The 17,923-nt window shown below is 50.0% G+C and overlaps 1 protein-coding gene across 2 annotated transcripts in view; it reads left to right on the plus strand.

The window, feature by feature from the left end:
* The first annotated feature begins 2,972 nt into the window (after positions 1–2,972).
* The window catches only part of TYRO3 (TYRO3 protein tyrosine kinase), a 49,448-nt gene continuing 34,497 nt past the window's right edge, over positions 2,973–17,923 (plus strand). Inside the window, exons 1-5 of one of the 2 annotated variants that reach the window (XM_054161505.1) lie at positions 2,973–3,412; positions 6,909–7,092; positions 9,391–9,491; positions 14,567–14,737; positions 17,093–17,179. In XM_054161505.1, the coding sequence (XP_054017480.1) occupies positions 3,325–3,412; positions 6,909–7,092; positions 9,391–9,491; positions 14,567–14,737; positions 17,093–17,179 (631 nt within the window). In that variant the 5' untranslated portion in view covers positions 2,973–3,324. The remainder of the gene's footprint in view (positions 3,413–6,908; positions 7,093–9,390; positions 9,492–14,566; positions 14,738–17,092; positions 17,180–17,923) is intronic. The other variant, XM_054161506.1, reaches the window with a different exon arrangement.

Raw genomic sequence — 17,923 nt, forward strand, 5'->3', positions numbered from 1 at the left:
CCAAATGTGCTGATTTCAACACATTACCCAGTCTGGAAGCACCTGAACAGCCATGCTAGGCCTCCTACACCACAGAGCACAGTTACTTGAATGCCATGTCATCTTCACTCTTCCCATTGCCACAGCTTGCTGACGCAGGACGAGAGATCTGTCCCCTAGCAATGGAGGGCATAACACTGCTCTTCAAATCCCAGGTCAGAGGATGGAGCAAACAGGTTCTCAAACCTGTGTGCAAACTAGGCAGCTGACTACTTCAACAATGGTGTAGTAGTAAGTGCCAGTGGCTTTTGCTGAACTTTTAGGTCTATCGCTTCACTTTAGGTCTATGGCAGAAATAGGTGTTTTGGGTTGCTTTATCACAGGGATAATCCATCCTTGTCCTGTTGGGACTCAACAGTTAGAAAAGGCTGAACAGCAGAGGAAGGTGAGGGTGTCCAGAAAATGCTTCCCTCCCTCCCGCTCTTCCGTTCTTCCTTTTTCCTGCTCCCTCATTTTCAGAACTCTTCCAGCACTGGAAATTCACCTCTTTATTACTGCACAGCTCTTCAGGCAGTTTCTAGAACATTCCTATACCACCCAGCAAGTCCAGTGGGATGCGACAACACACGATCATAACAGGAGAAGCATGGAAAGAACATGAGCCAGAAAGGTACCTGCATGTTTGTAAGCAATTCTGCTGTGTCCTCTGCGTGTCAGCAGTAAGCACTGCCACTGGTGTTATGGCTTGTAGATCAAAACCACATTGCTTAATTCAGTGACACAAGAGGCCAAGCGAATTTATTTGTCTTCAGTTCCATAAAGCCTTTCAGATTCACCAGTTCCTTTGATTTGTGCATGGTAATATTGCACTCCTCTGCGAGTTTTCCCACAGCAGTTTGCACTCCAACTGGCAGTGCATGTGGGATTTCTGTCCAATTTTCATATGGCTCTTCCTGCCTATCACTGTTGACACAGAGCCCTTCTCAGAAGAGCTGAAGCCAGATCCCCTGCTGGGAAAAGTTCTCTTTAGTCTACAGCTTCCAGCAAAGCTTTGCTCTGTTACACTAGCCCAGAATCTGGCTTGTGCTGAGCTACTTTCTATCAGGGTTCTGTCTTTGCAGATAAAACCTCCCTTCCCCTTTTGATTCCCCTTCCCATGGCCTTTGGGAGTGTTGCTTATGACAGCTGGGTGAAGCACAACATGCGCATGAAGACAGAGGGGGCTGCAGGCTTCCAACACATCCAGTGTGGAGTCAAGCCTCTCTCAGTTGCTCCCTTCTTGGCCAGGCTTGGTCAAGTCGCAGTGCTTGCTTAAGTCACAGTGCTTGCCTGTGCCTCCTCTCTCCTGCTTGTACCCATGAGCACTCCTGGAGCCCACAGGGCTACTCTGGTGTTGTAAGCCTCTGTAGTGGTAACACCAGAAGAGGTCCTTAGAAGGAAACTGCCATAGAAACACAGTGTTATTCTAATGGCCGTTGCTTTTTGTCACGAGACAACTAAAATCTGCAGAAGTAGCTACTTTCTGGAAGACGTCATGGCCATGAGTAAGTGCAGAAACACACCATGCACCTGGCTTGATGGATATATATGGATCCACGGGGGAGAGAGAGCAGTGACAGCAAGCGTGTGTGAAGCTTTTAGCAAATGCCAGCACAGATCCTCTCAGCCCAAGAGCCGTCGGGATCCTGGTGAGAGGTGTGTCATGATTCCCTGTGCCTGTGAGCTCCCAGGCTTCCTGCGAGCTCTCAGACGGATGGCTTGTCAGTATCTCCTCCCGGTCGCCTCATTGCAGGAGGCACTGGGGAGGGAATGACATTTCCATTCCAGTCGTGAAATCTTCTTGGCATTGCTCCAGTCCCCTAGGAATTTCTATCAGAAATGCAAATGGCTGGGGTGGGTGTGGGGAAAGATCAGAGTTTGGGAGGGAATTACGTGAGCTTGTGGCGCCTCGGTTTCTCCATCTCCCTGACAGGGATAAAGCAGTTTCCCCTTGCTCCTACATTAAGCCAGGTTTGCAGAGTATTGCAGGATCTGCTGTTTAAGTGTTACACACTGATAGCTGTGGTGGAGCTGAAAGCTGCACTGTCGTGTAATGACACTGCTCCTTATGGTGCCTTTCAACCTAGATTCTCACCTTAACTCCTACAGAAAGGCAGCACCAGATTTTTCTTTAACATTTTTTGTCGGTGACTTTTTCCACACCGTGCCAGTAACTTTGGCAGCAGAGATCTCCTTCCTCAGACTTCTCCCTACTTTTCTACCGGTGGAAAAGAGGACAAGGCCAAAGCTAATCTGCCTGGAGGACACGGGCGTATCTCCTCACGTTGTCGGTACTCCGTTGCCGGTGCTCCTCCACAGAGGAGGCACCGGGATGGGATGGCTGGCATCCACGGTGCAGGAGTCCAGATGGTGAGGGGAGTATGGCCGAACCACGGAGACGGGGAGGACCGTCCAGGAAAGACTGGTCTATGAGCACAAGGAGGTTCTATTCATCCCGAACATCCTTGTTTTGGGGAGGGGGGCGAGCCCTAGTGGTGGCCCTAAGCTCTGCTCTCCCAGGGAGCTGCAGGGTGTGGGGGGAGCGCCTGAGGTTGGCCTCCTGTTTCTGTGTGTAGGTCGGGAAATAACCGACCCGGTTTTCCATCCATGCCCGGTGCCCCGGCAGCTCCCGCGGATGTGGGTCACCCGCTCCCGGCGCTTCGAAAACCAGGCCGCCCGGTGGAGCGGCCCCCGGTGGGAAGCTACCTCCAGACACCGCCCTCAACCTGGTCCCGTCCCGCCCTTGCGAGGGGTCCGACCCCCGGGGCACGGCACGGCGCGGATAGGCGGCGACGTTCCCTCCCCCCACTCCCGTCCCGTCCCGGAGCTGCAGAGCGGGGGTGGTGGACGCGGTGATTCGGCGCTTCGGGGGCGGTGAGGGCCCGGCTCATGCATATTCATGAGCGTGATGTCAGAGGGGGAGCACAGCACGCAGTGACCGCCCGAGAGCGCCATTTCCTGGAGGAGAAGGCGGTGGCTGAGGAGGGACGGACCGAGCGACGAACAGACCCGTGTGGAGGAGCCGCCGAGCGGCTGCGCGCCGGCAGGGGGAGACCGCCCGGCGGCGGCGCCCGAAGAGGACCCGACCGAGCCGCCCCGTCCCCTCCCGGCGGGACTGCCTTGCCGCTCGCCCCGGCTAGAGCCGCAGCCAGAAGTTTGAGCGTCCCCGACAGCTTCCCCGGGGGAGTCCCGTGGTGGGCACTAAGAAGCGGTTGCCTTAGCTGCTGCTGCCGCTGCTGCTTGCGCGGGCGGTGGGAGTCCCCCGCGGCGCCAGGAGCTGGAGGGGAGGATGGTGGTGCAGGAGCGATGGAGCTGAAGCGGAGCATGGCGATTCCGCGGCTCCTCTTGCTGGGACTGTGGGCTGCGGCGCTTCGGGACGTCGCTGCCGTGGCAGGTGAGACGGGCTGGCAGCTCGCCGGCGGGCGGGGAGGGAGGGCTGCCGGTTGCTGCGGCTGAGGACCGGGGGCGATGAGGCTGTGTTCTCCCGGGCCCCCAGGATGCGGCTAGACGGGACTGTAGGACACGGCTCCCGCCACCGGGCCGTGAGGAAGAACTATCCCGCTAGCGACGCCGGGCCCGTTCCCTGCTGCCGGCCGCTCCGCCACGCCGCCTCTACAGGTGTCGGCAGCCCGCTGAGGGCGAGCTCCGAGCACTGCGCCGCCCAGCCGACAGCGTTGGGTGCCCGGGGACCGGTCTCCGGGCAGGGGTCCGTCCGGTGTGGCGGCCGCGGGGCCATGGCAGCCACAAGTGGGGGTCGGGGCTGACCCGCGCTCACGGCCGGTGGCGGAGGGCTCCTCTGCACCTGCGAGTCCAGCGGCTGGCCCACCGGCTACGTGGCGCTGGCAGTGCCGGATGAGAAGCTCGGGCTGTGCGGGGAGCTCCGAGCCTCGCCCGCCCGCCTGCCAGTACGGAGTCGTAAGTGTCAGCTCAAATAATCCTCCGCGTTGTTTGCCGAGGTATTGCTCTGGTATTTGTCCAGCCCGGCTCAGCGCCGAGGAAAGCCGTGCGGGAACGCAGTCCTGAGCGGCTTGTGTTGGCTTTTCTCTCCCGAGCTCGTTTTCCTAAGTTTCAGCCTGGAGCCGGCTGGGAGAGGCGGCGTGTGAGAGCCGCTCGGCGCCCCCGCCGGCCTCCTGCCGGCTGCACCGGGACTTCGGGCTCCGCGCCGCCCGGAGAGCGGTATGCGTGGGGTGACATGGGGCTGGAGGGGCTGTGGCTCCGTCTGGGTCGCTGGATCGGGGAGTCAGAGGAGTGAAAAGCCTTTCCCTCGGTGGCCAGGAGCAGGCATCTTCCTCTCTCCACTATCAAAATAATAAGCAGCCATACATCTGTGCTTAGCAGTCAAAATATTCAGGAGTGACAAGTTCCGAAAACAAATAAGCAGATAAGTCACCTATTTTGACAACTGGTGTATTTATTTCCTGTCAATCCTGTCAGCTGCGTGATGAATTTAATACCATTTTATTGCCTAGCTGTACATTCCAACTCCTGCAGCTCTCACAGGTAGGCTTGGAGGAACCTACTTGGCAGAGATTATTTCTTGTGCTGGGAAGAATGTTATCAGATGAGAAATCATGAGTGGGAGAGTAGGAGCAAGGAGTGGAAATTAAAAGCCATATTGGCCTCATCTGTGCTGCTTCTTGGCACCTGCAGGAAGAGATGCTGTAGTTAATACTAGTTTTTGGTGTTTTGGTTTGGTTTTGTCAAAACCCTGTGAATTTATTAAAAATCCCAGATCTGTATGTCTTCATTTGATTTGATCTTGATGGAGGGATTATGCTTGGGTGATGTGGAGATGCAACTCAGGCAGCACACTTGTACTGTATCTTACTTTCCTACATTATTAGTTTCTATGGGAGTTGAAACCCACGAAGGGTCTCTAACAACCCTTTGTGTGGTTTGTGGCTAACTTAGCCACGCTGCCTGAGGAGAGCTGAGTAGTTTGCTTTTCCGTGAAGGCACCTGTAGTGGAAGTGTCTGTCGGTTTGTGTGTGTGTCCAGCAGCCTGGCGACAGCAGTGTTCTGTAACAGAGAGCTGCTATGAAGCTTTCATGTTTTATTCCAATATTGTGAGTGGTGAAGGGGAAGATGCTTTCTGGCATGCACTGGGGCATGTCATTTGTGTTACAGAGGAGTTAAGTAATGCAAGGTTAGATCATCCTCACCCAAGGTGATTAAATCCTTCGCCTAGCAAACAAGCTGCAGGGACTGAACTGGGATGATCATCTTACCAGTTTTCCAGTGCTCTTTATGAATTTGTTAAATTAGTAACAGCAGATAGAAAGGCAAAAGACTTAGGGTGGGAAGCCAGTGGTTAAACAGGCTGGGCATTTCATTAATGAAAGAGATAAAGTCCTTTTGCTTAAGTTCTGGCGTTGGTCTTGGACCGCAGGTGCTCTGCAAGGTACCAGCTGCCAGTGGCAGAATGCTGTCTGGTTCCACAGTGCAGGTTCCCTCTTGTTTCAGCTGTTAAAGGCTCACTGCCAGTCCCTCTGTGGTTGCTGTGCCCAGTGACGTGGTGCTCTCGTGGCTGTGGGAGGGTGGTGTTTCAGCAAGAAGGGAAGTGGCACCTGAGAAATCTCTGTATTTGATCACTGGCAAGGCTATGAGAGAGTTTGAGAGCAACAGGGCTGCTTACTTAGCAGCACTTTGGATTTCACAACTGGCATTTTCCTGCCTGGCTCTGTAGGCTAGTGAGGCACCCTGTGAGAAGCTGGTCAGCCAGTCAGCGGGGTGAAGCTGTAACACACTGTGATACGTGGTGGGGCAAGAATGATGCAGTAATTATTTATTTATTTTTTTTCCCCCTGGAGGATGTGGAGGCCATTGCCAAGGTGTAATATCAAAGTGGGGTAGACCTGTTCTGGTCTGTCATTCCTGAGCCACTGCATAGGAAATGGCCACTCTCCCTAACAAAGCTAGCTTTACATTTGTGTTCCACCTTCCTGCTTTCCCACGGTCGCCTTTGATCCTCTGGTTCCTCCTTTATATGGCCTTCTTTCTTCAATGCGCTTCTACTTGGCTTCTGTGTTTTCTCATGGTAACACATTCCATGTATTCGCTTCTGCTGGAGGGAAACACTCCCCATCCACCCACACATCGCTGTGCTCTGGGCCAAATTCTGATCGCTTGTGTGTCGATGCAGACCTGAACAGCTCCACTGACTCTGGCCCTGCTGCTTTGGGGTCGCTGCTGTCTACCTCTGGGTGCAAGATGGTTCTTTGGCTGCACCAAAGGGTCAGGGAGGCTGGACTGAGCACACCCCCACGTCACGCGACAGAAATAGCTGTTCTGTAAACAGTTCTGCTCCTCAGCGAGGCTTGCTGTGGAATAGGCTTTGCTTGCACGGGTCTTGCAAATTGCAGAGGAGCTTTCTGTAATGCAGAGGAACAGTGTACGCTGAGTAACGAGACATAATTGATTCTTTCTCCTATCCCAGCTCTTTACAAATGCATACAATGGAGTGAGCGCGATGAATGCTTAGCAGCACAGGAGCACTGTAGCTGAAATGCAAGCCTGGGGAAAAGAGGGAGGTGTGGTACCGTGTTGAGCAAATGTTCTTAGCACTGCTGGATCAGTGACACCGCGAAGCTCCCAGCTTTCCTGTCTGCCTCTGCCTGGGCCCTGTTCTGCAGAAGCTCACCCCGCTGTTACATGAGTTGAAAAAAGTACTGTGTACACTCTAAGCCACCGCTTTTCTCTGGCAATTGTGCTTTTAGTGCTTGCCTTTGGCTATTGCTTAGCAGATCTAGTAGAGCAGTGCTGAGACTAACAGACCCCTCTGCAGCGTGTGCCGGTAGGATGTGTAATTCGAGACCGCCAACCTAGAGTAATTTGCTGTACTCCAACCCCCCTTCTTCCGGGGGTGGGGCGGAGTAGTATTTTTTTTTTAGGTATGAAATTTACAGGACCTCCAATCAAATTAAAGGTGTCCCAGGGTCAACCCGTGAAACTAAATTGCAGCCTGGAGGGAATGGAAGATCCTGAGATGTTGTGGATCAAGGACGGAGCAGTGGTGCAAAGCGTAGACCAGGTGTACATTCCAGTAGATGAAGAACACTGGATCGGCTTCCTCAGGTACAACAGATGCAGAGAAGGAGGAACATTGCAGGAACTCTTGCGCAGGTTTCAGCTGTCAGCTCTATCCATGCAACTGCAGTTCCCTCGGTGGGGCAGGGTTCTTAGGTCTACAGTTCAGCGTGTGGCAAGGGCATAGCTAAGAGCAGAACTGAAGCCACTGAGGGCTGAGATTTTGTGTGTTAGAACCATACTGGTTTCTTGATGACTCTGACAGGTGCTTTGCTAATGCTTGTGATGCTTGAGATGTGACTTCAAGGTGAAAGGATGTTCTTGCCTTGTTTGTTCATCTTGTTCTGCCATGCAGCAGGAGGATGAAGGTCTGACTTGTAGAAATAGGCTTCCCCTCTCATACTCATTCTGTTCTCTTCCTCTCTTGAGCTGTCAGTCTGCCTAAAGAGTGAGGATTATTAATTGAATTGAGACTCCCAGGACTACATCCCCTTCCTTTCTTTGGGGACAGTCTGTCACCTGAATCACTGACTTGTTTTGCAGAGGCTTTCTTAATACATTTACACTACATGGTATCAGCCCTGCCCTGCTCAGAGGTGCAAAAACTCTCTTCTGCAAAGCAGCTCTCTGTGCCTTTTACTTCAGCAGAGGAGGGATGTCAGCTAATCCTGGGAGTGTGGAGTTAAACGACACCCGAGGTTCTGCCCTGGCTTTTTCTGTGCATATAGAGAGCTTGTCCAAGCAAATATCCCATCGCTGTGAGGGCTCCAAACTGCTGACTGACTGAGAAATCACTCTTCCCTGGGTTCCAGCTTCCTCTCCTGTTAAGTTTCGTGGACTGACACTGCATAGTCTTCAATTCCAGTCACTAACAGTCTGTGCTAAAGCTTGTCTTTGAAAGGAAAAAAACATCTGTGCCCAGTAAAACTATTGCATAACATTATGTTGTGGGAACAGTTTGTCTGGAAACTATACCCTTTACCTCCCCCACCCCCCCTCAGTTCCACTCATTAACTCTTTGCCCTTCACAGCCTCTTAGCCTGATCTCCTTTTTCACCTCTTGCTTTCCTCCGCTGAGAACTTTCTGCAGCAGCAGAGCTAAGTTAGGGTGCACAATCTAGATGTGTCCGTATCTTTCTCCTTTTTCCTTTCTTCTGAAGTGATCATTTCTGCACCCACTATGTGACTCTCTGCTGCGATCGCTGTGTTTCAGAACATGCGGCTGGATGGGCAAGACCGCTGATGCCATTTGAAGGTACAGCTCTGAAAATCAGGCTGTTAGTGGGTCCATTTTGTGGATTTCAGCAAACACCTCTCCCTTTTCTGTCTTCCTTCCTGAGATGTTCTTCCCCTTTCCCAAGGCAGACTGTTAGCATTAGGAAGGTGAGCATCAGCTCTGCTGAGGATCCCTGCATGGTGGCAGATGCATGGCTGCACATCCTGCGGGGGGCTATCGACATTTGTTCATTGACAGGCACCTGAGGTCACACTGGGTGCCTTTAGTAGCTTAGAGCTTGTTGCTTTGGGACCAAACGCTGCCCTTGCTCACCATGCTAGCCTGATGTTGTGAACGGCAGCAAGGGTACCACAGATTTCCAGCAGTGGAGCAAGGAGCAGAATTTCTCCCCTGAACTGAAGTCTACAACTTGAGCACTGCTCAGTCCGTGTGGTTGCTTTCCCCCTGCTTGGATGCCTTTTCTCAGAAGGGGAGCTGTTGCTGTGCAAGAGAGAGACAGAGGAGTTCATAGGGTGAAGTCCTGTGCTGAAGTAGGCTACAATGACCCCTTGAAATCACAAATTGAGAAGCCCAAGGAATTTTGCAGTGTGAGGTGCTCTTGGGGTAAGAATAACACTGAGTGCAGTTGAGGTGAGGAGGGACCTTTTCTAACCCATCTGTTCCTCTGAGAGGCTGTTGCTGGTCCTGTCACTTAACAGGCAAAACAGTTGAGCTTGTTGGAGATTTGTGATTTGGAATTTCCTGATAGCTCAGGCAGTGTAGGCCAAGCTGTTGCTCTTGAAGGCTAATTGGAGTCACAGTTCAGGACTGGGATGACCAACCCCTTCTCCTCAGAGAACACAAACGACAGGCTTTCTGTGAGGATGTTTTGGAGAAAGACTGTCTGCTCTGCTGAGGATTCCCTCCACCCACTTCAGAGAGGAGCCTCCCAAATCCACTGTTTTGCCACATGCTTTGTGCTGGCAGGCTGTTGTGCTCCTCCCCGGAGCTGGCTGCGTCTCAGTGGGTGTTGTCTGTGCATTTGGTTTGCCAAACACTTGAAGGGTCCTTTGGGGCAAAAACATGCTTTATCCACGTAAAATATCGATGTGGCTTTTGACTTTTTTCAGCTTGAAATCCGTCGAGCGGACAGATTCTGGGAAGTACTGGTGCGAGGTTGAGAACGGGGGGAAGAAGGAAGAATCACAGCAAGTGTGGCTCATAGTGGAAGGTAAGGAGGAGTAGTAGTGCTGGTTTCCTTTCAGGGCTGACCCACCAATATGCTTTAGGTGGAAGTGGTGGGAGCAGATTGCTCCAGTGACAGGCTTCTTGGCTCCGAAGTATTGCTCCCAACTGCAGTGAGATTGCTACAGAGCAGGAGTAAGAAATAGGAGTTCGTTGCCTTCTGGCTTTGTTTTGACACGTTAGAAAACAAGGTCCTTTGGTGCACACACTTTGTTTCAGACCCTCAACTCATTGTTGCTTTCATAGAATCAATAAGGTTGGAAAAGACCTCAAAGATCATCAAGTCCAACTTGTCACCACAGACCTCATGACTACTGAACCATGGCACCAAGTGCCACGTCCAATCCCCTCTTGAACATCTCCAGGGACGGTGACTCCACCACCCCCCTGGGCAGCACATTCCAACAGCTAACAACTCTCTTTGTGAAGAACTTTCTCCTCACCTCCAGCCTAAACTTCCCCTGGCGCAGCTTGAGACTGTGTCCTCTTGTTCTGGTGCTGATTGCCTGGGGGAAGAGACCAACCCCCTCCTGGCTACAACCTCCCTTCAGGTAGTTGTAGAGAGCAGTAACGTCTCCCCTGAGCCTCCTCTTCTCCAGGCTAAACAATCCCAGCTCCCAGCCTCTCCTCATAGGGCTTGTGCTCGAAGCCTCTCACCAGCCTTCCCCTGGACATCTCTAAATAATTCATAGAATGATAGGATAGTTCAGGCTGAAAGGGATCCGTGGGGATCATCTGACCCAAGCCACTCCTCAAAGCAGGGGCACAGCCTAATTCTGTGTATCAGCCAAGCAGGTCTTTGAGAGCAAGATGCAGTTTTAGCCAAATTCTGAGGAGTGCTATACATCAGCACTTCATAGCTGTGACTGTTCCATGTGGCACTGTTTTTTTCCAGTCTTGTCTGATACAGAATAACTTCTACATGGTTGCCCAGAAGTTGCCCCAGGCAGTGTGGATTGGTGGCATCTCACTGAGTCTACTTTCATTTCCCTTCAGCCAGGATTGCATTAGATCCTCAGAAGCTAGTACTCATAGGATGGCTTAATGTTTGGTGAGGAAGTTGATGGGAACAGTGCATTTGCAGCAAGAAGGGGCTTTTTGCATGTAATTGGTAACACTTTGGGGCAAGAGCTGAATCAACAGTTTACAAGAGGGGAAGCAGGGAGGTTGTCATGGGAGTTGGTGTGGTCTGAAAGTTTCACAGCGAAGGGCTCGCTCAGAAACATTCATAGCATCTCTCACAGGAAGAGGAGTCCTTATCTGCTACCTTCCCTAAATCCCAGACTTTTGTCCACCATCAGTTTTTTAGTGTGGTTTCAAGTGGAGCAAGTTGTTTACAGCTTGAAACACTCTGTTGTGTGGAGTTTCCATTTCTGTTTCAGTTACCATAGCCCACTCCAGAGGTGGCTGCATTTACATGGTGCATTAGGAGTGACTGGGTAGCTCAGTGTGCCAAGCCATCTGAAAAACCAGGGAGCCTGTCTGGATAGCACAGGCAAAAAAAGAATGAGTCACAAAAAGTGGCTGTAGCTGGGCAAGGGGGAGCGTTGATAAGGAGGGCCAAAGCTTACAGTGGGAGCATAAGCTAAAAAATGCAGTTAGTTGCAGAGGAAGCACATCAGAGGCCAGCTGAACTTGAACTGAGCATGCAGGCATCTGATAGGGGAGTTTCTGGAAAAAAATTAAAAAATAACAAGTAGTGATAAGTGATGGAATCTTAAAAATGTGTCAGCACAGGAAGATGACAGGGAATGGGGCAGCTGATGATGAGTCCCGCCATCACAGAGATCTCGGCCTCCATTTCTGAGCTGCTGGTACACCAGCTCTGTCTAGAAGTGGTTGCTGTATTGGTAACTGTTCACAGAATGTTAGGGGTTGGAACAGACCTTGAAAGCTCATCCAGTCCAACATCCCTGCCAGAGCAGGCTCACCTAGAGCAGATCACACAGGAAAGCATCCAGGTGGGTCTTGAGTATCTCCAGAGAGGGAGACTCCACATCCCCCCTGGGCAGCCTGTTCCAGGGTTCTGTCACCCTCACAGTGAAAAACATTTTCCTCATATTTCCATGGAACTTCCTATGCCTCAGCTTCCACCCATAGCCCCTTTTCCTGTCACTGGGCATCACCAAGAAGAGGCTGGCTCCATCCTCTTGGCACTCACCCTTTACATATTCATAAACATTAATGAGGTCACCCCTTAGTCTTCTCTTCTCCAAGCTAGAGACCCTCAGTCTCTCCTCATGAGGAAGATGTTCCACTCCCTTAATCATTGTTGTGGCTCTGCACTGGACTCTCTCAAGCAGTTCCCTGTCCTTCTTGAACTGAGGGGCCCAGAATTGGACACAATATTGCAGATGTGGCCTCACCAGGGCAGAGTAGATGAGGAGGAGTACCCCTCTTGACCTACTACGTGCGGCCTTTCTAATCCACCCCAGAATGGCATTGGCCTTCTTGGCTGCAAGAGCACACTGCTGGCTCACTGTCAGCCTTCCATCCACTAGGACCACTGTTGTCCCCTTCAACTGAGAGGATCTTTTCTCTGGCCTTCAGTAGGTGCTGACATCTTTCAGTATGCCACACAAAACAAGTGTGGACTGCTGGTGATCTAACTTAAAGTGAGTTTGAATGGATTTCTGTGCTGTCTGATATCTGCCTTGAAGTCCACTTAGCCTGTGTTGGGCAGAATTTGTAGTGATGGTATTTGAACTGACTTTGGGATACAACTAAAACATTTAACCCTCTGAAACGCTCCTCAGAATTCACAGAAATAAAATTATCTTGAAACTGCTTTCTGGAAACTCAACTCTGGCCTTACTGAGAGTGTGATAGAGTTTGATGCCCAGGGAGATAACCTAAGAGGCTCACTGCAGAGTCTGACTGTCTTGAACATGTGGACTGTGTTTCTTGGGCAACTTTCCCTCTGAAATTGCACCTCTGACTGCGAGGCTGTTCCCAGGGCTGCTATACCCTGTTGTGGCCACAGTCAGGGCCCCAGCCTCACCTGTATGGACAAGTCCTCCTGAATTAACACTTCCTGAAAACTGAGCTGTACCAAAACAATTTAAAAAAGAAGGTTGGATGTCAGGTTGGAGGAAGGAATAGACCTGCTCATTGTCTTGCTTTGCCACTGATTTCCTGGCTGTCCAGTGCATCTGTGAAAGGTGGGTGCTGGCATTCCTCCCTTGTACCAGGAACTGGGAGGCTGAACGTGTTGCAGCCAGTGAGGTACCCTGATAATGCACGTACGAGTGCTTTTGCAAGCTCCTCAGCTGGATGAGTCAGCTGCACTCCCTGAACTAGGAGAGTTCTTAATTGGGATCTTGTCTGATCTGTTTAGCTGCTCCTAAAGTGAGAAAACCTGCCAAGCTGGGCAGGATCTTCCCGAAAGGTTACCATGGGTGCCATGGCAAAGGAAGAGGAGGCAGGAATCCTGCTTGCTGGTAGAACCAAACAATGGTGTTTTGCCTTCTAATCTTCCTTGGAGAAGGAGGGAAAGTAGGCAGAGGTGTCACAGCTGTTACCTGGAAAACTTCTTCACTTTTATTGTTTATGTATGACTGCAATTAAAAAAAAAAATGAAGTAAAACATGTAAGCAAAAACCCAGCAATGAGTCATAATGGTGGATATACCTGCCCTGAGCATTAACCTTTGCATAGTTAGGCACCATCATTCCTGAAGTGACCTATTTTTAGTCCTGCTGTAGTTTGTTCATTTACTTAACTGCTCTAAAGGGAGTGGTAAGGAGGTGAGTAAAGCACAAAGAAGCTGCCACCTGAAAGACACAAACAGTGACTCAGTGCTCAGTGAAAAATGGGGGACATCGTGTTCAGCTGGAGTACAGGGAATGTGTTAGGCTTCTAAATCCCTTTTTAGGCACCTATGTTAATTGCTTGCTCTTGGAAGGGTTTCAGCATCTGCCACTCCAAATGGAGCTCCTTGAGCCTGTCATATTTGGCCAGGGACAGACAGTGTGATTTAAGAGTATGAACGCACAACGTTGTTGGTTTCTGTTTCTGTGAGGTAACAGATCTGCAATTTCCAAAACATGCTGCTTGCAGCTGAGAATATCTCATTTTGGTGTAGACATGGTCAGTAGCAGCCATGCTTGCTGCCCAAAGCCTTGAGTACAAAAGGGAATTCAGTGTTTCTTGATGCCTTCAGCTCCTCCACCAGAAGTGCATACCGGCTGTCCTGCAGGGTCAGGCTGGTGCTGATGGCTGGTGAATTTGTTACTGTTTTGGACTGCTGAAGCCACAAGAGTTTTGCCATTGCCTGTAGAAGGAACCACATCCCTTGATGCATTGTGTTACACTCAGCCATTACCACTTAGAGATGACCTGAGGTCATTATCATTGCAGCTGTGTTTTGCTCCCTATGGGCCTGATCTAAGGCCTCTTGTACCAAACAGGAGTTTTTCCATGGTGGGGAATTGATAGTTATAGAGACCTCTGTCTACAGGTAGCCTTCAGCTCCGAAACAAATTACCTCCAACTCCATGGCAGCCTGGTTCTTGTGGTGCTGGAGCGTGCTGGAAGGCAGCTCCAGCCAATTAAGCTGTGGAGAGAGCATTGTAAATGATCCCGCTCTCTCACCAAGAGGATTCTTTCCTCATTCATGGGTTTGTTACAGCTGCTGTTTCAACACATTCACAAGCTTAGTTTTTAATGCATGGTAAGAAGTATCTGCAACTGGATTAGGTATATTTTGAAAGTGGTGGCTGCTGCTGCTGAAGTTATCGACTGCTGCCAGTTTAAAGTCGTCTCTCCGGCTGAAAGATGGAGCAAATGCTGCCAATAAAAGCTACTTCATAGGGAAGCCTTGAAGGCTTTTCAAAGGCATCTTGGGAAGAAAGCATTCTTTTCTGTCTTCTTCTAGCAGGAGTATGCACACATTCGTGCTCTGAGGTGATCCAGCATATCTGACCCTTGGTTGTTGTGAAGGGCTTGGACCAGGCGTAGGGGCAGGGCAGATGGGTGTCCAGTGTCGGGCACTGGTACTACTGGAAGTAAGAGACAGAAGGAGTCTCTCCAGTTATTATCACTTGTCTGTTGCTTTTCTAGGTGTGCCCTACTTTACTGTGGAACCTGAGGATGTGTCTGTGTCCCCTAATTCCCCATTTCATATGACCTGTGCTGCTGTTGGTCCCCCTGAACCAGTGACAATTGTCTGGTGGATGGGAGACACTAGAGTGGGGCATCCAGACATCTCTCCCTCCATCTTAAATGTGTCAGGTAAGGCTGCTGCCAATGCAAGGGGATCACTTTGAGCATCAGATGAGGGGAGCTCTATTCTGATAGTGTCTAGCGACATGGGGTAGCCACACAGTGAGAATGGTCTTTGTACATTGAGGGTTGAAAGGTCACAATCACAAAGCCAGATCATCTCAAGGGGCCATTGTTGATCTTTGTATTTCTACTGGCTTGAGGCACACAGGCTCTTGCAGAGCTTGGGTGGGTCTGGCACTTCAGTAGAGATGCTACTGGAGAGATGACACATTGGGTGCCTCGTTTGTTCCAGCTTGGGGAGGGCCTTCGAGGTTAAGTGCCTCTGGTGACATTTGGCTTGGCAATCCCCAGGTGGTCATAGGTGCCACATCTTTCTGTCCTCAGCCATATCACACACTGCTTTCCCCTCTTCCTTCCCCTCTCTGCTCTTACAGGCTTGATGGATGCTTTTATTGCTAAAACCTGACCACCTCATGTAATTGTTTGACACTTCCAGAGCGGTTGTATCGGTGCTGAAGTGGGCTGGCTGGTACCCTCAGAGACCAAGGTTTGCCCCAGAGCAGGCACTTAGGTGCATGGTGGTAAGAGTGCTTTCCCCAGATGCTTGAGCTGAAGAACTTGGGACTCAGTAGGTGTTGAGGCCTTTCTTCAGCCCACTTCTCAGGAAAGCATGATGTATCTCTCCCAGAACCTGACTGCAGCTATTCTTGTAATTACCTCTTAAAGGTAACTTTTACCCTAGTTAGTTGTCCAACAGCTTTGTGTCACTTGTTCTCTTTGCTGCTGTTTTATTATTCTCAGCAGTCCTGAGCTACAGTTGAGCTAGCTATTTAGAAAGAAAAGGCTTTACAACAAAGGGGCACCTCTGGGGCCTCCTCATCAGTGTTAATACAGTTACACCCGGGGGGGAGTTTCTTTCTGTGCATCTTTGGCCATCTTTTGACAGCCAATCCTATTAAGCCTTCCCTTAGAACCTAATTTATATGCAAATCAAAACCTGGTTCATGATTTGCAATGGTTTTTATCATTCCTCCCTTTCTTACGTAGCCACTTGATGCTGTTCCAAGTTAGAAATGAAAACTGCTCCCCTAAGATATAATATGCCTTTTGCAATGGAAACTGAAAAGACTGATAGTTGAGAGGGGAAAGGCAATAAAAGAAGTAATTCTCCCTTCCTCCACTGAACTCATCTTGTGGTGCTTTGCAAAACTTCTGTCATTGTGAGTCAGAGACATGGAGGCCTGAAGAAGGGTGCCTGCTCCTAGTGCATCTCCAGATGAATTGCTATTGCAGATGTTCATCACCAGCACCTGTCTTTTCCCCCTTTCAGTGTTCTTTTAGATGTCTCTTGGGCAGATCTTGTCTTTGCAGCAGTAAGACATTTATCTGGACATGGAGATTGCTAAAGCATGTCAAAAAAGAAAGTCAGTAAGGAGACAAGTATTGCTAGCTAAGAAAGCTTCAGATTCTGGAGAAAATAAAGCATGGGCTAGAAAGCAAACAGGTTCAGCAAAAGGCAACAGGATCATTGTATTTGGAATGTGGTGCCGGCAGTGGTGCTAGAGAGCAAGGAGATCTGGGTTTGTGGTGTGTTGTTTTCCTCAGGGCAGGGCTGTGTTTTGTTCTGTCTTTGGGACATTCCTACTATGTCAGGTGCTACTCAGCTCCCTGGCTTTCAGCCTGCTGGCAGCACTTTTGTCTGCTTCACTGGGGTGACGGGAGGAAGCTAGAATACTTTGTGCTTTCATTTTTTTCAGTTGCTCCTCTTCCATTATACCTTCCTTGAATGTCATTAATCCAGGTCTTGGGAGATGAATGAAAGGGCAAAGACAGACACATGCAGCTCTGAAATCCTTTTCCCTCCTAAACTGTATACTCACAGTGTGTCAGTCCTTAACTTTTCTCAGACAGAGCCCTATGAGGCAGCTTAGGGCCAGGTCAAGGGATGACATGCTGGATGTGCTCTTCCAGGCAGCTTTGCAGAGCTGTCTCAATTCTGATTAATTAGCAATGCCTCTATGCATCTTGAAGCAGCCATACATCAGCAAGATACTGGCTCCAAAGACACTCACCAGAACGTGAGAAGTGGGCCTGCGCTCAGAGATGCTGTTCTACCTTCTTTTCCTTCTTCTTTTTTCAGTGCTTGCTGAATCTCCCCTGGAAGCTTTTCTACATTCCCCCACTCTCTCTCTGTTAAAAATGTGTTTAGCACATTAATTGCATTGAAATCCACGTGCCTTTGATAGGCACCCAGCTCAGCCCTCCAATTGCCTGTCAGAGATATTTGAAATGCTGCTGAAGGTTGAAGCTGGATTATATAGCTGTTTTGTGTTTCCTTCCCTTCTCTTGGCTGATCTCCAGGTATTAATCAAAGCACAGTTTTCTCCTGCGAAGCTCACAACATAAAGGGATTGTCTTCATCTCGGACAGCCACTGTTCAAATTAAAGGTGAGAGAGTACAAAATAATGGGCAGGGGACTTGGGTTTGCTCTGTGGGGAGGGGAAGTAGGGCTCCTTAACGCAAGGGATTGTCTCAAAGCTGCCAGTGACCAGCACCGGTTGGAGCTCTCGGCAGCCAAAACAGCACTTTGTGCAGTTCCCGCTTGCTATGCAGGGCTGTCTCCCAGGCTGTGGAAGATAAACCACATCTGATTCAGGAGTGGAAATGTGATGTCAAATAGCAGCTTTTCCTTGAAATGGAGAGAGTCAGAGCAGCTGAATTGTTTGTGAGGGATGAAGCTGGATATAAATCTGTAGCTGGGGAAATCTTTCCTTCTTGGAGATAGATGGGTCTTGTTAGAGCTGAAGAGACCGTTACTTCTGTTTGCTTCTACTGGCATCACATTAAGTGCCGAAAAGACAAGGGAGGTGATCATCAGTGGCTCATCCACACTGTGTTAATGGATTTACTCTTACTTTTAATCCTTTGCTCTTTAAAAAACTACTTCAAAGTAATTAATTGCCAGCCTGTGCGTGACCAGTTGCCATTTCAGCGCCCCTAAGTTGCTATCACGTTTCTCCTGCTCCTCCAGATGAGTGAAATGATGGGAATAATCAGAGCAATCAGCTCTTTCCCTCCTCTTCATGTCGAGATGCTTCTGCATTTGAATTTTTAGTCATGCTTTAATGTGCATTAAATGACATGATTATCAGTTCCAGGAGAGGCATGTCACCAAAAATCATTTGTTCCAA

Source organism: Dryobates pubescens, chromosome 5 (genome assembly GCF_014839835.1).
Source record: "Dryobates pubescens isolate bDryPub1 chromosome 5, bDryPub1.pri, whole genome shotgun sequence".
NCBI classification, from domain to species: domain Eukaryota; kingdom Metazoa; phylum Chordata; class Aves; order Piciformes; family Picidae; genus Dryobates; species Dryobates pubescens.